At 32.5% G+C, this 26,257-nt stretch overlaps 1 protein-coding gene across 2 annotated transcripts in view; it reads left to right on the forward strand.

Moving 5' to 3' along the window:
* Nucleotides 1-26,257, forward strand: part of LOC145286230 (protein unc-80 homolog) — a 542,234-nt gene that overhangs the window by 373,717 nt on the left and 142,260 nt on the right. For both annotated transcript variants that reach the window (XM_080135050.1, XM_080135051.1), the window contains 7 exons: nt 463-647; nt 4,192-4,321; nt 8,399-8,467; nt 11,323-11,430; nt 14,218-14,328; nt 21,906-22,063; nt 25,354-25,482. In XM_080135050.1, the coding sequence (XP_079991176.1) occupies nt 463-647; nt 4,192-4,321; nt 8,399-8,467; nt 11,323-11,430; nt 14,218-14,328; nt 21,906-22,063; nt 25,354-25,482 (890 nt within the window). The remainder of the gene's footprint in view (nt 1-462; nt 648-4,191; nt 4,322-8,398; nt 8,468-11,322; nt 11,431-14,217; nt 14,329-21,905; nt 22,064-25,353; nt 25,483-26,257) is intronic.

Genomic DNA, 26,257 nt, shown 5'->3' on the forward strand with positions numbered 1-26,257 from the left:
AAACATGTCAGCTGGATTTTAAACGTTGGATCTAATTAACATTTTAGTGGACAAATCAACTTTTAATCTTGATTAACCCATTTTCATTTTTTATTATTGTACTATGTTATTAGCAATATAATAATGCACTTTGCTAGAATTTATTTTAGAATATACTTGATCTGATTCGACAGTTAATATATAAACATTTTTACCTAAAAAGGCAAATCAGTTTCAAAAAATAACTTGCATTCTTTTAGTAAGAATTAGCATGCCTTATTTGATTTTTTAACTTGAATACTGAATCTAATAAAAAAGGGATGTTTATAGAGCATGGAAATATTTACAAAACAAATTTAAACCTAATGGATTGCAGGCAATTCCGGGTTAGCACAACAGGTTTGCTATAAACCAGACAAACCAAGCCAGTGTTGTTTTGCATAATGTTGAATCCAGAGCTAATTTTTCTTTTCTTCTTTTCAGTTGATTGATACAATGTTCACACGAATGAATAAAACGTTCAACTGGTCAAACGATCTTCCATTATTCTTGAACGTTCTCAATGGCACCATCGTACTCCATTGCGAAGATACGGCAGTGCTTAGATTCTGTTTGTCGATACTCATCAACACTTCAAAACATTTCAAACATATTTTCTCCACAAGTGGGTTAGTAGACTTTATAAATTGTTCTTTTCTTACCTTTTTATTCACATTAATTTGTCTCTATATTGTGTTAAGTATGCATAAATATGTTTATATATTTGTATATACATACCTAAACTAATTAATCGATCATTATTAATTTTTGAACACAGCTATTAAGTGTAAAAAATCTAAATATCAACTATATTTTGTTTACAGTAATTTTATGCAAAATGACTAAAAAGAGGGTAAAAACTCTTTGTGAAAGTTAAGCTACTCTGAGTTTTGTGAAAAAAAAATAGGTGTTTAGTCATTAATTAATAAATATTTCCCAAATTTTAGTTTATTTGAAGTATTTCAAAGCTATTTTAATGGCCATAACAAGGGTGCAGTCTCCAATTGAAAAATTCAAATATTTTAGATTTGCATTGAATTTGATCTATAGTCATTAGATAAGCAAGATTCTCTGAATGTTAAGTTCTTTTTAAGATCCTTTAACCTTTCTAGGATAAAAATCATGTAATGCATGTTGATAAAAATTGAAATAAGGATTCTAAACATGAGGTTTGATAGCATTATATCTTGGTTTAATCTTCATAATAGGTGCAAAACTGTTTTGTTAGGGTAATTAATTTAACCGTATTGCAATGAATATTCTAATATATCTGTATCTATATATTTATAAAAGTGAAATTGTCTCTGTGTGTACATTTCCCTTACAAACTACTTTGTCAATTTTTAGTCTACAGACTTGAGATTTGACATAAGGGGTATTGAGATTTGGGAAAATCTTTTTAATTTGTTTTCAGACAGAAATTTAGCTGTCAAGGGGTCAAAGTTCAATGATTTGACCTTTGAGAACTCTACCAAACTCCTCCGCTAATTTTGGGACTAAACACTTGAAATTTTAGATGTAGGTTACTTGGACATGGATCAAACTTTTTAATTTGATTTGAGCCAAAGCAATAAATGTTAAGAAGTCAAAATTGGGGTAAAAATTAAAAAGAATTTGACCTTTGCGGTCTCTACCAAATTACTCGGCCAATTTTTCATCTAAACATCTGAAATTTTACATAAAGTGTATTCAGACATAGGGCAAGCTTTTTAATCAGTTTTTAGCTGAAAATTTGGCTGCCAAGAGGTCAAAGTTCAAAAAATTTTACCTTTGCAGTCTCTAGCAAACTATTCAGCCAATTTTGAATCTAAACATTTGAAATTTTACGTAAAGGGTATTCAGACGTGCAGAAAGCTTTTTAATCAGTTTTTGGGCAAAAATTTAGCTGCCAAGAGGTCAAAGTTGAAAGAGTTGACCTTTGCAGACTCTACCAAACTCCTCCACCAATTTTGAATCTAAACACTTGAAATTTAAGATGTAGGTTACCTGGACATGAGTCAAACTTTTTAATATATATATATATATATACATATGCACATAAAGTTATGAACAGTACATAAGGCCCAAGCAAAGCTGGGATGAACTGCTAGTATATCATATAAGTGAACTTGACTCTGTGTGTGTGTGTGTGTACGCAGATGGTCTCTACCAAACTACTCTGCCAATTTTTGGTCTACAGACTTAAAACTGGATATATGGGGGATTCAGACCTGTGGACCAAATTCGATTTGACCTTTAGTCAGTAAAATTAGCTGCTAAGGGGTTAAAATTGAAAAATTGGAATTTGGCAGGTGTAAGATAACTAACCGCATATCTTCTACGCATGTGCAGATATATATCTATATGGTTAACTAGGTTAATTTTTTAAGTTTTGATATGCATATAGACCTATCTCAGATGGTAACGAGTAATGCTGGACAGCTATATATTTTGGTTTTGATTCTAGCTGATGGCACCCAAGGCGTATATTTTTTTAAATCACTACTATATATTGGCTACAATATAATAATCAATAGAAAATTGGCCCTATAATAATAATAATAAATGCAAAATTTGCATGAATTAAAATATACTTAAATGTATTTTGTGACCAGACAATGCTGGGCAGCATGCTAGTATGTATAAAAAATGAATGTGAAAAATATATAAATATTTATTTCTTGATGTGTAAAAATACAAAGTGTCTTTACAAAAACAACTTTTTTCTAAAAGAACAAAATTTTCGACTATATCTTTGGTCTCCCACAATTATTTTTAAAGACATTTTATATTCTTATATGTCCAGAAATAAATAGAGAAAATGTATAAAGATTTATATATTTTATTATGTTTTTATACACACACAATTTTAAATTGAAATATGTATGAAATACGCTTGAAAGCCAAATTACAACGCAATATTATAAAAATAAACAAGTATTTACTTGTTTAAAATTAATATATTTCGGAGTTATACTCCTCCGTCAGAATTTTATATTTTTTTCTGTTTTTCTTTGACATTATGTTAAGTTAAAGAAAAAAAAGTTAATGAATAGTCCATGTGCTGTTATCTGTCATGTTGTTTTTGAAATGCCGGAAGAATGCATTTGGCAACGCGATTTGAAATATTAATTTTAAACAAGTAAAAACTTATTTTCATAATATTGCATTGTAATTCGGCTTTCAAATGTATTTCAATTTAAAATTCAAATTCAATCAATGCTTCTAACACAGAAAACACTACCCTGTATATATATATATATATATATATATATATATATATATATATATATATATATATATATATATTACAGTCTATAATTTTGAAAAAGTTCAGAAACAAGAAATTTAGTTTAAGCAAAGTTATTTGTATCATTTGGAATTTTCTGACTACTGTTCTCTTCTTCAGTGTTAATTTGCATAACGTTTCAGTCGATGTAAGCTTTGACCTTCTTCAGATGTATCGTATCAAACTTGGGAATTTTTCTCTTAAACTCACACGGACCTATGGTGCAGTAGATAGAGTACTTGGTAAAATTCAGTTGTAAAAGTTACAATCTTCTGGAAGTTAAAGGTTCAATCCTCAGTGCAGGGTACCCAAAATATAATTGCAAAATACTTAGGACTTCCACTTAGTCATAGCTGATGGCACGAGAAAAAGGTACTCCCATAGATTAAATAAAGGCTTCCTTCTTAAATTCTATGCGGATTCTCAAGTTCGACAAGATACACCTGAAGATTGTTAGAGGTTACAGTAATCAAAATGTTGTGCAAATAATGCTTACAATTTGCAGTACTTATGTAATGAATGGCTATCCAAAAGATTTTAGTTGTTACCTAGCCAGTCTTAAGTGTGATGGAAAAATCCCCAGTCAATCTCAGAAATAGCTGAAGCAGTTTAGAATTTGAAAAACACCTTTTATTTAATGTCTTCTAGGAAGTTTTTCCTCCCTTTTTTTTCTTGAGAACACAAAATATACATTAACCTAAATCTTTGTATGCTTAGTGTCATCTGCTTTATTGCATTTTCACATGGCTTTCAAATGTAAACTGCCTAGGCCATTTCTGAGTCTGACTCAAGATAATCTGTCGATACTTGGGATTGACTGGGTAAATACTGAAGTCCTCTGGATACCCATTTCTTACAAGTACTCAATTTGTGCTGGTGTTTATTTATTATATATTTTTTTTCAGGTTTCTGCATATTATGCCAACATTACTGAGGGTTTATAGCAACAATCAACCAAATACGGTCTTGTGTAGAAGCATAGAATTCACATGCAGGCAATTTTATATACTTCATCGGAAACCTTTCATTCTTCAGGTGAGACATTCATTATTCAAATCTAAAAAAAAACAAAAACAATATTAAGTTGTTAAAACTAAATAACTTATAAAATTATTTCCTCTTTTTATTATTTAACAGATACTTCACTTTTATCCTTTTCTTTCATGCAGAAGTACATGTTATTTTATTTAAGTAAATATGAACATTTAAAACAAAAACAATAATCTGTTTCTTTTTTTAGGGTAAGAGGGTTGATGGTCATCCAATTTCATCAAAAGCTGTTCGTTTTTCTTAAACTAGACACTCTTACCAAAATACCACAATCACTCTATGGCTTGATCTTACTTAGATGAATGATTCTCAATTTATACAAGAAGAAATTTAAAGTTATAGAAGGCGGAGCAATGCAAAGGTGTGACGGATAGACTTAAACTAACACAACTTAAGATATAATGGTGGAACCAGCTATGCAGTTTCACTTTTATTGATCCAATTCATATGCATATGTATAACCATACATATATATTTGTATATAATGGTTGTATTGATTGGTTTCCTAGATGTAAACCCAATGAAACTCACTATTATTAAAGAGTGCTCAATGCAGGACTGAGCTGGTATATAGTCTGTTTATTATGCAAACATTATTGGTTACATATATGCATACATGTTTCAGTGGGATCCTAATTCAAAGATAACACCTCATCAGACCTAAAATATATTAATTCTTTTTTTGGTCTGATGAGGTGTTATTCTTGAATTACGATTCTATTGAATCATGTATGCACATATGTAACCAATAATATTTGTATAATAAACAGACTATATAACTATACATATATACATGGGTTTTTTTTCTATTTCGTTTTAAAAGGATTTTATTTACCAAAACAAATTATTGCAAAAATTGTAACAACATTTACATTAACATTTATTTACATTAGATATTAAAAAAAATTAAGTCCCAAACTTGTGCTAAGTGTTCAATCACCCAATGTTTTTTTTTTTTTTTTACATAGGCATCACCACATCAAGGCCAAGAGGCCACCCGACGATAAGGGTTAAAGAGTGTACAGTAGAAATTGGACAATAAAGTAACCGTTAGTAATGGAGATTTGGTAAATTTGTAAACTTATATGGAACGGCTCATCAAAAACTTTTTTACATTAGATTTGAAGACAACCATATTGTGGTCAGCTGGAAAGCAGAAAAACGGAAGACAATTCCATAGGCGTGCAGTTCTAAGAAAGAAGCTTTGCTCATGAAATCTATGTTTAGGTTTAGGCACAGATAAAGAGTGGGGGAAATTATTGATAGTGTTTCCTGCTAGACAGGTGTTTCTTGTGAAAGTTTGGCGAGGGGGGACCATAGAATGGAGCTCAGCCGAGCACTTACCATGAAAATAACGTTAAAGCAGAGAAAAACTCGCAACATCTCTTCTGTGAGAAAGAGGTTGCAGGGAAGAGAAAAGGACATTCCCCACAGGCTACGAAGTCTATTTTGAACTCTATCATGCTCTTAAAATCAGTACGTCTTAATGCATCTATTCATTCAATAAATAAGAATAAATAATAGTTCATTAATAAAATGTCCTTTTTTCACAACCAATATACAAATATCAGGAAGTTTCACCGGAGGTTCTGCTGGCTTGGCAGGGTGAGAGCAGGCTCAAAGCATTTCCATGAATAGTACCAATGAAAGGGCATTTGTAATCTAAGATTTTGGAGGATATTGCTCCACTTGTCTTCATGATGATTGGTTGAAAGACAAATTTGTCATATTTTGATTGTTTGCAATTTTCTGTCGACAGCAATGCTTATTTTAATAAGATATTTTACACAGAATGCTTTGAAGTTTTGTTTCAACTGGACCAATCTGTTTGTTTTTTATACTAATAAGTCATTATTTATAAAGACCCAAAGGCCACATGTTAATGAGATTCTCAATTGGGTGTAGAACCAATACTACTTTTGGCAGAGCTGTGGAGGCCTCCTTACTAACATTACAGTATTATATTTGGTAAGTGAGGTGGAAAGAGGGTGGGGTGTAACAGAAAATTTTGTTCTACTCAGCATTGTCAGGGGGCAATACCATCGTCATTATTCACATTACTGTGTTATATTTAGTAAGTGAATGGGGGGGGTAAACTTTGGTTCGATTTTGAATTGTCTGGGAGCAATGAATGTAAATTACAGAATTACATTTTAATCTCTTTCAACTAGCTTCATTATCAACAGAATTTATACTCATATTTTTGTGAAAGAGAGTAAGGCGAACAGAATTATCCGACATCAAGAATGTCATTCTGTTTTGTTCTACTTTGTCTTGTTCAGGGGCAATAAATATAAGCTTACAGTATTACATCTAAAAGGGATTACTATAGTAAATGAATTTTATTTTTTTTTCAATACATTAAAACAAGAGAGAGGAATGGGTTTGGTAGAGGTGAAAAAGAGGGCTGGGAAGAATAATGGAAAATTGGAGAGAGGAAAGAGAGAAAGATAAACAAATGGCGAGAAAAAAAATATATATAAAGATGTTACATACACTACTTAACTTCTTCTCTTTAGTTTTTTATGACCCCGGACAACATTGCATAGCCTTGCTATTCACTTATAAAGGTCCAGAGGTCACTCAAGAATAATGGTTAATGAGATTCTTAATTAGATAAAGAACTAATATCATGAAATGATTAAAAGCAGTAAATGAAAACGGTAGAATTTGATTACTTAAAATGGTGGCTCAACAAGTATTTGTTAACATCGAACTTGAAGATTATTATGTTGAAATTGACACGGAAGCACTTCCATGGTATTATGTTCCACAAATGGCACATACTTGAGAAAAATGCTCTGTTCATGGGAGTTCTGTTTGGTTTGAGGAACACAGAGAAAGAAAAGCAAGTTCTTTTCCCTGGTGATATCTAGACAGGTACTTGCTTTAAAGTTTTACAACGAAGAACCAAAGATTGGAACTCAGGCAAGAATTTACCATGAAAATAATGATAGAGTAGAGAAAAACTAGCAATTTCTTTTCTCTGTGTATGTGTGTGTGTGAGAGAGAGAGAGAGAGAGAGAGAGAGAGAGAGAGAGAGAAAGAAACTATAGATAAAGGAAGAAATCAATTATTCCCTCCCTAGATTGAAAAAACTCTTTTGTACTCAGTTAAGGCAAGAAAGAGTTTTCTAAGCACCACCACTCCTGATGTAACAGCAATATTCTATCTATGGATGTGTCTGACTTTTATACAGGTAGAGGATTGTATCAGGAGTCAAATACCTTTTGGAGCGGTAGAATGATCCAACTATTTTTCCAGCGACATGTTATGACGAAATATCTAACACGTCTATTCATTCAATAAATAACAAATAATAGTTAATTAATAAAATGTCCTTTTTAAAAATCAATATGCAAATATTAGGAAGTTTCATCAAATGTCTTGGTGACTTGGCAAGCTGAGAGCAGGTCTAAAGCATTTCTACAAATATCGGTGATGGAGAGGCACTCATAAAGTCAAATCAATTCACAATAGTTTCTGGTATGAGATTTTCAATTGGGTGTAGAATCAATACTACTTTTGGCAGTGCTGTGAAGCCTCCTTACTAACATTACAGCATGCATTATTAACAAACCAAGACTGTTGAGGAAGTGACATATAGCAGGTTTAATATAAAACTTCTATTTCACGTCTATGGTAAAAGCCAGTTTAAGGAGCTTATCAAGACAAAGGGGTTGCTTAGGGAAAGAGCCACTGATTAACGATGAATAGAGAGAAGCTTCGTTTAAGTTAAAAGTAATAAGCCAATTTTTTGTTCCTCCTTGCACCATGAAGAGAGAGAATCAGCAAGATCATCAATGCTCCTCAAAGTGCTGCCATAGAAAGTCGTACATATCAGAAAGCCTGTTGACTTATTCATTACAGACAAAGCAAACATTTGTAGTTAAATTTAAAATAATGTAAATTAATCAGATTTAAAAAGTAAATAGTACTTATATATCTATTTTTAAATATATTATTACTATACTACATGATAGTATAATTTCTCATTGCCAATAATGCTATTATTATTTAATGTGATGGTATTATAACTTTATATTTTCTTCTATATTTCAGATGTTTGGAAGCACAGCACCAATTCTAGATATGGATAGCTCAGTAACAAGAGTGTTTGATTGCAATAAGGTACATAATTTGAACATCTAATTTGCATTTGTTTTTTTATTTTTCAAATACTTGCATGTGTTGAATTAAACTATTTGATATTTCATCAAGATTAGAAATGTGTGGGTGTAGAATTTAAATTAATTCTCTTAGCAAGTGGAGGGTTTCTATAATTCATTATGTATTATGTTGGCTGTACTATAGGTGAATAATTGCTTAAATAAATACAAGGACAAACGACATTTCTTTTAACAAAACAACAACAAAGGGTTTATTTAAAAAAGGCGAGATTGTATCTCAGACTGGAGAGAAAGAAAGAAAGTATAAATGTCTGTTTTAAGGTGTCGTCTGCCATCAGACTGCAGTCCTCAACAAGTAGCAGTGGGAGGAGTGAGTGAGAGAGGTCTGTATAGGTGGCTTGCTGGTGTCCCTCTGTCGATCGCAGCTGAGATCCCAAAGGGCTAAAAATAAGTCCTAAGGGGACAGCTCAAATCAATGCGCCCTGCCAACCGATTGGTCAGTGTGGCCGAATCACTTTGGCACCGGGCATTATCCGCTTACAGTAAATAGTTTGTTAACTGCTACATCACATACATATGTGGAAAGTAAACGATGGTTTATGAAGTTGTGGTAGTAGAAAAATACATTTCATTTATTAATAGTTTGCCTCCAACAAAGTAGGATGTAAACTGCATGGCATCATCATATCATCCTCAATCAAATTGATTAGTAGAAAGAATGATATAGATGATAAGAACAGAACTAAAAACATGTTCTCAGCAAAAAGAAAAAATATACATTTTTCTATCAAGGTTGTTTTTATACTATCGCACGATACCACATAAGAGAAGTGGAAGACTAGAAAGCCATCAGCTTTAATGGGAAGATAAATTAGAGTTCCATTAATGATATCCTATTCCATAAGTGAAAAAATTTGTAATTGTATTCCAAGTACTCAAAACACTGTGCCACGGGTCCACATGGAAAAATTCAGTTGTAAAAGTGACCTTCTTCTGAAGGTTGAAGTTTCAATCCTCAGTAAGTACAATTGCGAACTAAGGACTTCTATCCAACTATGTCTGATGAAATGAAGGCATACTATCCCTATGAATTAAGTGAAGGGTTTTGTTTGAAATTCTGTGCAGATTCCAGAGTTCAACAGAAAGATTCATGAGTTTGACAAGATACACTGAAAAAAGGTGGGAGATTACATCAACCAAAATGTTGTGAAAATGACACTCAAAATGAGAACAGTATTCTGAAGAATCCAAATAATATAAATGACCAGTCGTCATCTCAAAAATCTACAAATGTAAGTGAAAAAATGTATTAAGAGAAAGAACTAAATTCAAAAAGGGTTGAATTTATCAGCAAAAAGGCCATAACACAGCTATATTAAATAGAGAAAAAAGGGACAGTGTATGCATGCAGATTAAATAAGACTCCAGGACGAATATGAAGAGCAAAGTGTTGAAGAAATTTATATGATTCCTTCCGGTATTAAATTATTAAAACAGCCTCTACAGAATGAAATGTGAGAAGATGAAATAATGCGTGATCAAGCTAGTCAGAATGAGTTAGAAAATTAAGATGAAGATCGAATAATGCAGGAAGATTGGTCACAGTGTAGGATGAGATAGATCAAGATCTCCCAGCGAAAGAAATACAGGAGAGAAAATGAGAAGAAAGTAGTCCTATCTACTAAGAGCATAAAAACTTTGTTTCAGAGAGATTTAGTGAAGTAAAACACCAATTTTTGAGCATCTGGTGATCTGGCATCTCTTTTAATCCAGACAAAATCACAAGAGGGAACTTGATGATTCTGCTGCGAGCAGAATAGTTTATATAGTGGCCAATGAATGGCTCTATGTATAATGCATCTTGAATTTGTTTCTTTGAACTGCACCTGCTGATGGTAGTCTCACTTTATTTTGAGATTATATCTTTGTTTTGCTACCACTGGTTAGACCAGATTGCACACTGGCGTGAGCATTCTCATAACAGTTTTCTGAACCTTACTACTTCCATATTAGCTCATGACAAATTGGAAGCAGGTGCTTTGTGTCACCATCACTAGAAGGTTGCTATACAGGGCCAAAGGAGTCCTCTTTCCTAGATCTATTGCAACCACAACTGAGGAATTTCTAACATCCCCCCCCTCCTGCCCTGTGGTATCCCTCCAGAATATAAGCAGGAGCAGAGACTGTGCTACAACTTACCAAAGAGTGACCTGAAACTGGAATGTAGAGACGTTTATCTCCCCAAGGTATTATACATACCCACTTAGTTACCTGAATACATATAACATATGATATAATATGATATTACCAAATGGTCACCCATTTGGTACAGGTTAGACTCATTGTTGCTTAACTTTGGTGATCTGATGAGAACCGGTGTGTTAACATGATATAGTAAGTGTATAATTAGTGACGTGGAGGTGTTATTGAATTGTTATTAAGTTGGAATCAAATAGTTTGGCAAATTTGTTAATCCAGCGAGACTCTGGAACCAAGACTTCCAGAAAAATCAGTGTTGTTACTAAGCATTTCTAAGTAGAATTATTTCATAAAATCATAATTAAATTTTGTAATCCTTATTTGTTTAGTAGAAAGAGTTGGGCACATCTTTTGAAAGCATTATTTTGTAAGGTTAAATTTGCAAATTTTAGAAATCCAAGTAATGCTGTATAATTTTTTTTATTAAATGAAAAATTATTTTTTTCTTTTATTTCTTTCTTTTTTTCTGAGACTTTCAGTGACATTTGCCCTTATTAAAGAAAACTTTGTAAATTGTTTTCATTTTTTTTTTTTTTTTTTTTTTTACATTTTGTTAGCATTGCTAAATATTTTTTTCATTTTTTGTTTTCCTGACAGATTCAACCCGATGCACTCTTCAAATTGTTGATAAAAATTGGTGACCACTGCCCAGACAATTTTGATATTCTGGATTTGGTGACTGGAGAAAAACCCTTAAAAGCTCTTGTAAGTTTTCTATTAAATATGCAAAGGCTTGAATTATAAAAATTATTTATATAAATTATTTATTTGAATAATGATTTTTATTGACAGCTACACAAGTTAAGACTACTGTTTTTATAGTAATAAATATACAGTTCTTGTCCAGAATTTAACCTAGTTAAAAAAACAAAATACAAGAAAATTTTGATGATGTATGTACCCGTCATAGAACGAAAATTTCATATTCCAAAAATCCTGTAAATTTATCAGATAGTACTTTTTTTAACTAAAAAAATAAAATTTTATGAGGAAGTGAGATATTGTTTTGGTCCGCCATATTTAACAAAGGGAGATAACTCAATTCGAACTACCAAGATTTTAAAATCAACTTTGTAATGTTTACAGTACACTATGAATTGCTAAAACCCATAAAAAGATTAATTTTCTATATAAAATAAAAATTACTTGATCAATTTATGTAATTTTTGCAATATAACATTTTGTGTTCTGTGATGGGTATGTACAACTTACAGATTTTTCTGTATTTGTGTTTTTGGTCCCCCGACAAAAGGAGGATCGACCTGTAAAGTCACCCTTGTCTGTTTATACTTTTCTCAATAACTACGCCTTGGAAATTTTTGAAATTTTGCACAAACATTAAACATGATATGAGTAAAAAAGTAACAGAATGGATTTTCCGCGACGACTCTGGTTGCCTCCTAGGGGTGCTTTTTGGGTTAAAATGACTAAAATTGACACTTTTGTGCGTATTAAAAAAAGAATGATGCCTTGGATTTTTATAAAACTTTCTGAAAAGTTGTAACTAACTGATTTCTATATAATTTTGTTTGTCTATACTTCGCAATAACTTTTTGGTATACCCCAGGGGCTCTTTTAGGGCTAATAAAAACACTCCATTTTTGGGACTATTTTATCATATTTGTCCAAAATTTTCTGTGTATGTCTATTTAGCAGTTTTGCATGGTTCTGAACTCAAATTTAAATATGTTAAGGCCTTGGGGACTTTTTGGGGCTAAATGGGAGGGAGGGACAAATGATGGACTTAGTCTTTTTTTTTTTTTGCATAATGCAGAACTCAAATTTACATGTGTTAAGGCCTAAAACTGTACTGTTTGTTCATTTTCACCAGGATTTGACGTCCCCCTAGGGACTTTTGGGGCTAAATGAAGGGGGGGGGCAAAGGCTGAACTTAGTCATTTTTTTTATGCCTCGTTCACTGTACACTCACACAGGGGACCATGCATACTTCAACTGTTTTAATTAGGTTGAATTCTGGACATGCACCAAATAACAGAAAGTTTCTGTAGACATCATTAAATATATGATGTCATTTTTTTATGTCATGATACACTAATAATAATAGCTGTGAAAATTTCACCATTAGAATATCTTAATAGGTAATATGGCAGGTAACGCCAGTATCTCTATCTTAAGATAGATATGTTTACATACTTCTTATGTATCAGGTTGATAAGAAAGTTCCTGCGGTTTTTAAATTTAAAACTTAAATTTAGACAAACATATCTTGACTCAAAGAAAAATTTATTGATCGAAATAAGCACCATCAAAATCAAGGCACTTTTGACCAACGTGGAATTAGGATCATAGGTGAAATCGCCGTATGGCAAGGCCTAAGCAAAATTTTATACAGTACATATTAAAAATTAGTAACAAAATACAGTACAGTATATAATACACATGTATATAATCAAATAACATTATAAATAACACGTAAGGCGGGGCAAATACTGTTACCAGAGGCAGGAAAAACATTGTATTCCACATTGTAACCTGAAATAACCATATCCCGGAGCCACCGTATCCTGGGGTTCTATTGTATTAGGATTTATACTTGAGCCTTTGAGGGATACAATAACAGAAAGTTTCTGTAGACATGATTAAAGGAATTAGTATCGGGCATCATCAGGTCTCTGCACACCACTGCTCATAACATAAAAAAAATCAATAGTTTACTCTAGTTTTTAAAGGGATGACAGTGTCTTTGTTCTTAAGGTTACTCAAGGGTAAGGGGGCATCTAGAATGTATTCATTTTTCTCATTTACATACGGCCAGTGAGATGTAAAAGGTTACTGTGAATTATAGACCGTACCTACAGAAGGCCCTCTGAGTAGGGAGTTAAGCAGCGACATGTCTGTTCACATCAGATTTAAATTCTTGCATGTTAGTATAGTTAGAGAAGCAGAAAACAGGGAGGAAATTCCAAAGTCTAGCAATCCAAGATAAGAAACTATTAGAATAAAAGTTTTTTTTGCCAAGGGCCTCTACAATGAAAAGGTGCAATTTTGCTGCTTGTCAGGCTAGTTGAACAGATTTATGTCAAAGAGGGACTAATGCTATTAGTTTGTTAAAGTACTTTCTTTTAAAGTACTTGTAGAACAAGCACAGAGATGGTACATTATGGTGATGGGGCAGAGGTTGGAGCTTGGCAGACAGTGCAAGACCTATTAGATTGTAAATTCTGTTTTGGACTCTGTCTGGTAGAGACTAGTGGTTAGTATGCCAGTCCAAATATGATAACAATACTCCGTACATGGGCGAATGGTAGCTTTGTAAAGATGTAGGATATTGGCAGGTGTGTATAGATTCAATGTATACCAAGATAAACACTGTTGATAGATTTCTCCAGAATTTGCATGCATACATGCAGACAAAATCGATCATTCCCTTATGTACATTTTGTTATTTGTTAGCGTTATTTGAAAATATCCTTGATAAGAGATTAATCTTTCTGATTTTTATTTATGTTTTTGTTTTTATTTAAATTGAAGGACTTTTGTTATGAAAATGATGCAGGGACTTTTGATATGGTCGATGTAATAAATATGTGTGTGACAGTCATTGCTTATTCTCCCGACTCATTTCGTAGTGGTCAAATGTTGGTAAGTATTTGTTTACTTTATTCTTTGCAGAAAAATTGGTACTTATGCAGAGAATGACCCGTTATACTGAGCATGTTGCACTGGAATATGCCGAGTGCTGATCAAATTTTAAAATGGTAGAAAAAAAAAGAAAGTATCATGATAGAATACATTTATCTTAGTAATTTCAATGAAGAAAATGGGAATACATTAATAATAATAATAAAAAAAGAAATTAACCTACAATAAGTTTAGTGAATAAGTATTCCTCTTTTTTTTGTAAAATAATGTGCAGCAAAAAATGATAAAAAATTTTTTTAAAGAAATGCTAATGTTTTAAGAAATGTTAATGTTTTAAGAAATATTAATGTTTTAAGAAATGTTAATGTTTTAAGGAGGTTTTTGAGGGGGGGTATGAAAAAAATTATTTTTTATGACAAAAATTTTTTGTTATTTTTGTCTATTTTTTTCTGTTAAGGTTAGAAGGTAGATTACTTCTTTTTTTTTTTATTGTTGGAAGCTTTTCAATTATCTGTCGGGAATTCCTAAGAAAGTATTGTTTGCAAATGTTCATGGGAAATTTTTTCTAATTAGTCACAGTATTTTCCAAACAGATGACCCTCTCTCACTGAAAATTTCAAACAGTTGCAATGTCATGAGACCACATGTATTTCTGATTAATTTCAATTCCTGGCAAAATTAAATCATTTTTTCTGGCAATTGTAGCATAATCTGCAAACTAGCTAGATTCGTTGCAACATCTTTATTAAAATTATTATTAACGATCTAAATTTTTGCATGATTAAAACTAATATTTTCTTTTAAGTTATTGACTGTTGTCTCCTGGATTCACTGATTGTTTTGCTATGTTTACATAAACTGCCAAAATATGCTGAAGCAATATTCACAGAAAAATGGGTCATTCTCTGCATAAGTACCAAAAAAAATTTAATCATAAATGTAGGGTGACATTCATCTCCCCACCTCCAACATGAAACAATAAAATTCACAATTCTTTCTGCAATCCAACCATATTTGGTACAAATATACTTCAGTCTATGTTTGACTTGTCCAAGTTTCAGTCATAAATGTCTAACAGTCTCTATTTTATTACCATTCATTGATGATTGGATCAGTCCTGAATTTGGCTGTGATGGATCTCTTTAGTTCAAAAAGTATATTTTTGCATAAGGACATCTGGGGTCTTATGGTTCAGTGAGTGTGAAATGCAATCAAGATCAGACTTCCATCTGCTGAGACTATGACCAAATTGTTTTCTGATATTATTGAAAGGCGATAAAACAAAAACTTATTGAATTTTTAGATGACGATTGATAATTTGATTATTTGTTCTACTGTTCTCATCTTGACTGTTATTCTCACAATGTTTTGACTAATGTAACCTCTGTAAGAACCATTGCATAACAGATAAAGTATGAGGTAAAATCCTATATAAAATTTGGAACGGAATCCTTTATTTAATTCATGAGGGTAGCATACTCTTGTTTCATCAGCCATGACTGGGTAGAAGTCTTAAGTAATTTTCAGTTGTAATCTTAGTATTGCTCATACTGAGGCTTGAACCTTCAATCACTAGAAGAGTAGCATTTAGAGCTAAATTTTACTTAGTACTTTATTTATTACATGACAGATCCTTGTGGATTAAATGAAGAGTTCTGTTCCAAATTTCATACAGATTCCCGAGTTCGACAAGATGCATTTGAAGGTCAGGAATTACATTAGTCAAAATTTTGTGAGAAATAATAGAAATGTTCCGTACATTAAGTATTCAAACGATTGCATCAGATACGTGATAAAAAGACCAGATTTGATCTCTTGCCTATTCAAACTGCTTACTATCAATAGTCACAAACTTGTGTAATCAAAAGCAGATATTCTAGTCACAAACCTCTTTATCAGCATCAGTTTCTTGACAAAACAGCAACAGGAACTAAATCATGTTGTCAATAATGCATGGTTTGCACGTAAAACCCCTATCTTTTACAAAAACTCCCCAAAAGAATTTCATTAGAGTTAAAAATCAAACAAGAGTAGCGGGCAGTCAATGGTTTCTTGATGTCCGTCTGCTATGAACTTTATCATAAAATAGTGCACAAACAATGAGGTGGCATTCCATCTTGCTGAAAATAGAAGTAGTCATTTTGATGTTATAACAACGCAGTGACACAACAGCATGAAGATTTTCAATGGAGCTGAAATCTCATATATGAGAACAGAGGTAGCAGCTCTCATTAGATATGCTCCAAAACCCAATAAAAAATCCCATTATTGAGATGTACACTACCTCAAAGGTACAGCTGGAGCAACACCACCATTGCCCTTGTGATCTAGCAGGATCAGCTGTGCCTATGATGATTCAACATAAATCCAATCCCAGGATCAACATTTTTGAGTGATTCTCTTACTTGTCTCTCACCCCCAGCAGGTAACAAAATAAAAAGCAGTAATAGTCCCTCACTGTATGTTGGTTCTTCCATCACTACTGACAAGTGCACTACTGCCAACATATGTACCTACACCAATATCTCAATTGGTACTAGATGATGAACAGTTGACAATGGAAGAAGAATCTGCAAGACCATTGAGGAGGTCCAGAGGATGGGTCTGGAAAAAAGATCTAGGCTGCAAAAGTGCATTTTACTAGAGCTGTAAAGGCAACAATAAGAAAAGTGAAACTTTCTCTCCAGAGACTTGTCCAATCTAATATATCCCTTACGGAGCTAAACCAGATATCTTATGCTGCAGGACTCTAAATTGTTAAAAAAAACGTCCCTAATTTCCAACAGCAAAAATACTATGAATCCAAGTCAAAAAAGAAAACACCACACTGGAAACAGAAGCTCCAAAATCAGCTAGACCTATGCAGAACAGAATTGTTTCAATTAAAACAATTTCTTGTCACCCCTGCAGGCTTAGTGAGAAATATGGTTCAAAAGTATGGGAACTAAAAAATGTAGCCAGAGAATTAAAGGGCAAGATCCCAGCGCTTACTAAAAGAATAAAAAAACAAGAAAGCAAAAAATAAAAATAAAATGTTTAAGCAAAATGCTTGTTTATCCTACTGTAACCTAATAAGGGACCCAATAACGGTAAATAAGCCACCCAAAATACAAGAGCTGGAATATTATTGTAGGCCTCTCTTCAAAAACAAAGTAACATACAATAAAGAAGCATTCGATGGATTCAAGATGTTGAAAAAAGCAACAAAAATGAACCAGAAATGCCAGAACCAGAGATAACAGCTGACATTGTAAAACAAAAGCTAAATGGGTTTCAGAACTACAAAAAGCCTGGCATAGACAATCTACCTAATTTCAGGCTAAAATGACTAACATCATTGCATGGTCATTATAGCAGTTGCTTCAACAAAATATTGAGGAGTGAAGAAGCCATGCCAGCATAGCTTTTAAAAGATGATACAACCCTTATAGCGAAAACAAATGAAACACAACATCCTAATAAGTACAGACCAATCTGCTGTCTCACTACTACCTACCAGCTCTTCACTGGCCTGGTTGCACACATCTATCAACATCTCCTCTGGTAGATACTTGGAAAAAGAACAAGCAAGATGCAGGAGGATGTGTTTAGACACCAAGAACCAGTTATTAATAAATAAGACCATCCTTGAAAATTTTAAGAAGAGACAAAGACATAACATGGATTGATTACCAAAAGACATGATAGTGTTCTCCACGTAGCTACTGCAATGCCTAGATTTATATAAAATTCTTCTAGCGATTAAGGAGACCATGGCTGTACATATGCAAATGTGACAAACTACAATGACATTAAGCCACACAAATGGAACTGTAAAAATACCTAACATGAAAATAAGAAGAGAAATCTTCCAAGAGGATAACTTATCTCCTTTACTCTTCTGTCTGATGATAGATCCGTTAAGCAACAAAAACTTGAGTGCTTACCATCTGAGCCAAGGGTGCCAACAAGCTCCAAACAAAAGAGTCAACCATCTGCTCTTCATGGACAACCTCAAGCTGTATGCCAACTACGACATTGACTTAAGTTGACTCTTACAGATTATACATAACTTCTCCAGAGATATTGGAATGAAGTTTGGTTTGGACAAATGAGCCAATTGCTTCATCAAAGCTGGGAAGAAGTTCCAAATAGAAAACATACAGCTTGATGAAGATACTGACATCAAGTACGTAGAAGAGCAGGGAAAATGCAAATACCTTCGCATAGAAGAAAATGATTCGATTCAGCATGCCAAAATAAGAGAGAAAATGTGCAGCGAATACATACGGTATGTAAAGAATATTTATAAAACAGAACTTACAAACAAAAACAAGTTAACTGCCATTAACCAACTAGCCATGCCTGTGATAGCATACAGCTTTGGCATTGTCGACTGGCCACAAAAAGACATAAACAAACTAGACACTAAAAGATGGAAAATGCTGACATTGTACAACATAATATACCGAAACCAGTGTCTGCCTTGACTGTATCAGTAAAAAGGAGCAGGAGGTATGGGTCTCTCAGAGATTGACCATCAGCATCATTGATACTATCGTGAGCACTGGACAATATCTGATGAGCTCCCAAAAATCCAAATATAAAAATAGTACACAAACATCATGAAACAAGAGCCAGCAGAACTATGCTTATCATGAAACTGAACAAACATTTTGGACAAGATTGTCTTACAAATGAGACAAAATCAGAAAACAAGTTTGCTACAGAAATAGCCCAAAAGAGTTGTCAGAAATATACAAAGAACTTCCATTGCAAAAAATTGGGAAAATGGGCCAACCAACAGTGTGCCAAGTATTTTCTGGGTGAATTCACCCAGGACTATATAAATAAAGAAGGTTCCATAGATTGGCTGAAAAAAAGTCTCACTCCACTACAATCAGGAGAGAATTATAATGGCTGGCCAAGATCAAAGTTTGACAACCAATGCTTTTAAGAAAATGAGTGGTCTAAGCAATGATAGCAAGTGCAGGTTCTGCCACACAGAAGTAGAGAGTGTGAGTCACCTGACATCTAACTGTAAGGTTCTACTGGGGGATGGCTATTATATGACCCGACACAATGGGTGTGTAAATATCTCCACTGGACGATCTGTAAAAAGCTGAATATCGAATGCAGCAGATAATGCTGGAAACATGTTTACCAGAAAGATAAATCAGAAATAAATTATAAACCATCTACTATGACTGTCCAATTCCTACAGCTACGTAGCTAGAAAACAGAACAATAAAACTTGTCATAGTGATATGGGGCAAGTTATCAAATTGTATTTCCAGCTCATTTTCATGGACCAAATCTAAGTATAAGCCATACATTCCACTATGACTATTCAATTTCTACATCTACATACCCAAAACATGGAGCTATTAAATCTGACACAGCAATATTGAAAAAGAAGCAACCTTAGTAGAAGTCAGTGTCCCTCAATGGTGCCGGGTTAAACAGAGTTGAAAGGGAAAAGATTATGAAACGCAATTTAACAAAAGAATAAAATGGCTGACTGGTGTATGGATGAACTGAAATGCATTATAATGGAATTTAATTTTGTAATGAAATTAATGTTATGGAGTACTCTCTGATTTTTTTGCTTTGTCACAATGTGTCTATGTGTTGGGGGAGGTGGCTATTTTAACAAATTGACCAAAGTAAGTGCAGGAAAGACTCTTTTCACTCAGAATTCTAAGTTTCTATCAACGATATAAAAAATAAATATTATGTTTCCGAATTTTTGAGATGAGGATTTATTGTTCATATTATTTGGATTCTTTGGACTGCAGTTCACATCTTGAGTGTTATTTGCACAATGTTTTGGTCCATGTAACCTTTGACCTTCTCCAGGTGTATCTTGTTAAACTTTGGAATCTTTTTGTCGAACTTGAGAATCTGCACATGGTGTAGCAGATAAAGTACTTGTTAAAATTCAGTTGTAAACTTCACTCCTCTAGAGGTTTCCGGTTCAATATTCTCTGTGTGGGTAACACTTAAAATATAATTGTGAATTACTTAGAACTTCTACCCAGTCATGACTGAAAGAACAAATGCATATTACCCCCCCCCCCCATAGATTAAATAAAGGGTTCCATTAAAAATTTTCCTGAGTTCAACAGAAAGACTCCTGAATTCAACAAGATACACCTGAAGGTCGGAGGTTACATCGGCCAAAGGGTGAAAATAACACAACAACGGAACAGTATTCTGAAGAATCCAAATAATACAACTGAAAAATCTATATATATAAAAGGCAAAATGTGTGTGATCATATTATGTATGTCTCGCAAAGGCTTTTTTCGCCGACGCTCCCGGGGGGGGGGGGGGTCCTATCACTTAGAATTGTTTATATATCCCCTAGATAATAATATCTAGGATTTGGGAACACGGGTCGCTCTAGAATTTATTTACGTCGATTTTTACAAAATTCTTGCTTTTTCAGCCCGTCTTGTGTTCATTCAGCTTTTTTGTATAAAACCAAAACTAATTCAAAGCTAAGGCTCTGTTCCCGGCATTCGCACCGGGAAACGTCCAGAAATAATCAGCTTTGATCAATGTGGGGCCAAACTCCTTATATCAGACAATTGCTATTCAATCTGGACAATGGGGAGCTGGTTTCCCCCTCCCCAACATCTTGGGGGGAAAACATTCAAAGTTGGGTAAACAAACCCAAAAACTGCCCCGCAGCAAAAGTTAACTGCGCGACTTCTATTTGACCTCATTAATGAGGTCAAATAGAAGTCGCACAGTTAACTTTTATTTCGGCCACGTGTCAATTCTGTTTTTAATACTTAAATAAATAAATTCAAACGTGTTTCCGTTAGTATTTTGCGGTGGCCCAATGGTTATCATCGCATGTTTTTTTTTCACACTTTTATTTCCAACTTTGCCTCAAGGGTTCGGGTTCGATCCTCATACTTACCAAAACTTTTTTTATCCCCCCCCCCCCTCCGGAGTTTTGATTTACCCAAAACCACACACACCTCCAAACACCCGGGCAATGCCGGGTAACACCCCCGCTAATAGTACATAATAAAATGAAAATGGTCATTGTATTAGAAAAAAATAAAAAATTGTATTAAAAAACAATAAAAACTTGAATTAGAAAACAATAAAAATTGTATTGGAAAACAATAAAAAATTGTATTAGAAAACAATAAAAAATTGTATTAGAAAACAATAAAAAAAATTGTTTTATAAAACAAAGAATTGTATTATAAAACAAAAAGAATTGTATTGGAAAACAATAAAAAATTGTATTAGAACACAATAAAAAATTGTATTATAAAACAATAAAAAAATTGTATTAGAAAACAATAAACAAACTTGTCTTAGAAAACAATAAACAAAATTGTTTTAGAAAACAATAAAAATTGTATTGGAAACAATAAAAAATTGAATTAGAAAACTTTTCTCAGTCTATTTTGAATATGAATTTGCCATTTTAATCTCACTGCCAGTGCGATAAATAGAGATTAATTTTTAGTATATTTTTATTTTGTTAAAACTAAAAACATCTTCTAGTTGAATGTCATGTTAAATCTGTTTTTTTTATTACTTTTCAAAAACAAAAAAAAAACATTCTGAAGAGCATCCTTGAAGTGGTTGTGCCAAAGTATTTGAAGCATCTTATTGAAGCGACCAATCAGAAAGACAGTTTTAGTGCTGCGCAAGCAGAGATTCAAGCCATCACCAATATTGCAGTTTCCATACGAGCTCTCATTAACTCATGTGAAACATTTACAAGGTAAGTAAATCCTTTTTAAGATCCATACCTCAAATCTCAATAAGAAGGCTTGGATCAAGTAGATTTGAAGCAACCCAGAAAAAGCAACAATCAAATGGACACATTTTGATTCAACACCATTTTTTTTTTTTTTTTTAATTTTGACTTCCAGTATAAATCATTTATGATCAATTAAAAATTTCTTTGGTAAAAAATCAAATATTAAAAAAAATAAAAAATCGAATTGTTTTGTTAAATACCTTTTTTCAAAATCAATTTCTTTTAAATAGGTTTTTTAAAATTGTGTGACATCATTTCTTATACTGTTTTGTTTATTAAATAAAAAAATTTAAATTAATTCAACACCAAAAATAAAAATAAGAAAAAGTACTCCAAACATGTGTTAAAATAAGATCACCTATTTATTTGGCACATTCACAAAGAAAAGGGAGAATCATCCCTCTTCAAAACAAGAGGAGGAAGTAAAACTCAGCTGAAGCGTTGTCTGAAAAAGTCCAGGCATTGGCTAATGGAAACATTAACCCATAGGCAAGAATAACAATGAATCTGATTGGTTAGCTCGCTCCGGTAACATGAATTCTATGCATCTTAGACTGATGAGTCCCTATGGGATGAAACATGGTAGATTTTGTGTACTTTAATTGCCATATATACTTTCATAACTTACTATCTAGCTCTACTCACCTTTGATCACTGTTGAAGTAAATACTGAAAATCGATATATAAAATATTATACCTCCTTATAACATTTTACATGAATACATGAAATAATAATTATATATATACTAGCAAAAGTACCCGTCATTGACTGGGTTCAAAAACAGCCTACAGAAAATGGACTCTGATTTATGAAAGTATGATAGGTATGAAAAGGAAGGGTTGTAAATTTGGGTTGAATTTGTGGGTATCAAAACCAAAGCAAAATATGATGAAAGTAAAAATAAAATAGATAAACCCTATAATTTATTATACCATACCTGTTCACACTGAAACACTTATCACAATATTCTGTGGATCTATATTAAAAAACCTTGTTAAACTTTGTGACATATTTCCATTCTGTGGAGAACGAACACCCCATAATTTTATTATACCATATTTCTTCAAACAGAAACATAATTATCAAAGTATACTTACACAGATAGATATGAAAAGTTTTTATTAAAGTTTGTGCTTATTTCCATTCTATGGAGGTGAGGCGCGAACGCAGACCCCACAATTTTATTATACCATCCCTATTTAAGTTAAAACATACTTATCAAAGTATTCTTATATACATCTATGTCAAAAACACATGTAAACGTTTTCTTTTTTTAATTTTAAAATTTTTTATTTCCATATTTTGTGGACCAAGCGCGAACGCAGACCCCACAATTTTAATGAACCACTGTTCTGCCAGATCAAACATACCCATTCCTGTGTTTCGATATATCTTCTATCATTATATGTAATCAGTTTTTTAAAATAGTCAACCAGACACACACACACAAACATTCAGCTTTATATCATATATATATATATATATATATATATATATATATATATATATATACTAGCAGAGAGTGCCCGGCCTTGCCAGGCCATAAAATATGCTTAAATGTATTTTAACTTATGCAGATTTTGTATTTATTATTACAGAGCCAATTTTCTACTGAAGTTTATATTGTACCTAATAGTAGTGAGTTCAAAAGTTTAAAAAAATGACTTGAATTGAAACTAAAACATTTAGATGCATCTCCTACTAATGTAGCTATCAAGAGATAGGTAAAAAAAAGATTTAATATTAAATGACTTGAAGAAATGAATTGAATTTGGGCATGTGCAGAAATAAATAAAAATATGTCGGTTAGTTAAAATTAACTGTTTCATTTCAACTTTTCGATATGCCTGTATGCGTTATTTATCCATCCAAAGATTTTACTCATTATAATAATCCTTGGTGTATGATTACTATTTCCTGTTAAGGTGCGTTTGAAATGAATGTTAATTTCAGTGTTATGTGACCAGTTGTTTAAGGGTTAATCAGTTAAATATTTACACACAGACAGACAGACAGATACACATCTACTGTTTTATATATATACATATGTGTGTGTGTATAAATGCAGTTGTCTCATTTTTACGATTTTCATTTTCATTGTGGTTTCTCCTATATATTTGAAAATGTGACAGTGTCCGTGATGGATAAAGTTGTCCACTATATGCATCATTATAAAATGTATAAAATAGAATATCCAATATTTTAATTTAATAAGGAAATAACCCTAACTCTAGTAAATGTGAGCATCTAGATTGCATTGTGAAGTACAAATCATATAATGCAACAGCACCACCTTCTGTTTAAGCTCTAAGTGACAGTCTTCTAATGGTTGAAGGTTCAATCCTTATGAGAGGCAATACTATAAAAAAAAAAATTTTTTTAATTACTTAACAATTTTATTTGGTCATGACTGATGGAACAAGAACAACCTACCCCCATATATTTAGTAAAAAGTTCAGTTCAAAAATCTGTATGGTTATCAAGTTTGATATGAAATATTTCTGAGTTTGAAAAGATGCACCTGAAGAAGGTTGGAGGTTACATTGGCCAAGATGAGAATTGTAGTCTGACTAATTTAAATGATCCATATTATCAATCCTCATCTCAAAGATTGGGAAGTGACAGTGGTCAAAAGGTTAACGACATGGACTGACGATCTGATTTTCCCAAATTCAAATCCAGTTCATTCCACAAAAATCAAATTCACTTAGGATGTTGCTAACCTTTTCGTGGTCCCTCCTGTAAATACCCACTGTCTTTCTAGAAAGAATTCTGACTCGAAATATATTGAAGAAACTAATGTCAACAATAGAATCTTCGGATTCATACGATATAATAATGATGATGATCTCAAAGATTCAAAAGTTTTTTTTTTCTAATTCAAGGATTGGCTATTCTTTCTTTTTTAAATATTGATACCCATATTGCATTTATTGCTGCACATAACCTTTCTAAAAGGTCATTGTAGTCAAACATATGCACTGATTCTTTGAATTATCTGCTCTTTCAATGTTTGCTCCCTGTCTATTTCAGTTGCATTCCACATGTTGGTTTCCTCTTTTTTCTTTCCATGCATGATAGGCCATGCCTGAATTTAATCTCCTCTTTAGACTATGATTTTTGAGTGTTTTTTTAACAGTCTTATACTTTAAGGGCAGCATGCTTTGTCTTTAGTCAAAGCAGAGTAAATTATAATTCAACAATTAGATGAATGTTGTTTTTGTTTTATTTTTTCTCCTATTATCTCCAGAAATCGGATCCTTACCCAACGTCACATGGAAGCTGTCAATTCAAACATGAAGCCCACACAGAACCACACAAATTACTCCACTCAAGCATCTGGATATTACTATGATGACAAGGAAGAGTCACATGCCAGGTGAGACTACAATAATACATTTTTTTATATTTTATGTTATTTTTTATGATTTACATAAATAATAAAGATTGGATATTTAATCATTTTACTATTTTCATGGGTTTTTCCTGTAAAAATATAGAACTCTTGTAAAAGAAATAGAACATGTTGATGCTCTCACTGAACCGTTTTATTTTTTTTTGTAATTCCTTGTAGAAAGATGCTGAGGGTCTCTGAAACAATCGTATGCCAGACCATTGTTGATCTAAATTCTAGGAATGCTAACAATAAATATTGTTGTAAAACTATTTATTTGTGTAATTCTATTCATTATGTTTTTATATCTCTACTTATATATAAAAAGCACTTTGTCTCTGTGTGTGAATTCATTCCCTATGGACTGCGAGACAGTTGAATTGATTTTTTTAAAAGTTTCACACGAATGTATTTAATGTGTCTGGGAATGAATGTTCTTAGATAGGTTTGAATCAGAATGCCTCCGATAAGTATTAATAATTGAAAAAAAATCTGATTGAAGGAACAGTCTTATTTTAATCAAAGTTGGTACTCTTATACAGCCTAACATCCCACTTGAGAAGTTTATTACCACACAAGCTGAAAAGCACAACATACAAAATCAACAGAAGGTTCTTTGATATAATAAGGGTGCGTTTGAAATGAATGTTTGTTTAGAGCACAATTGAACCATGATACTTGACTTTTGCATTTAAAACTTTAGTTCAAGCCATTATATATAAAAATAATTTTACAAAAAATTCAACAGTAGGTTCTCTAC

Source organism: Euprymna scolopes, chromosome 10, assembly GCF_053919585.1.
Source record: "Euprymna scolopes isolate OS-2025 chromosome 10, ASM5391958v1, whole genome shotgun sequence".
Taxonomy (NCBI): Eukaryota; Metazoa; Mollusca; class Cephalopoda; order Sepiida; family Sepiolidae; genus Euprymna; species Euprymna scolopes.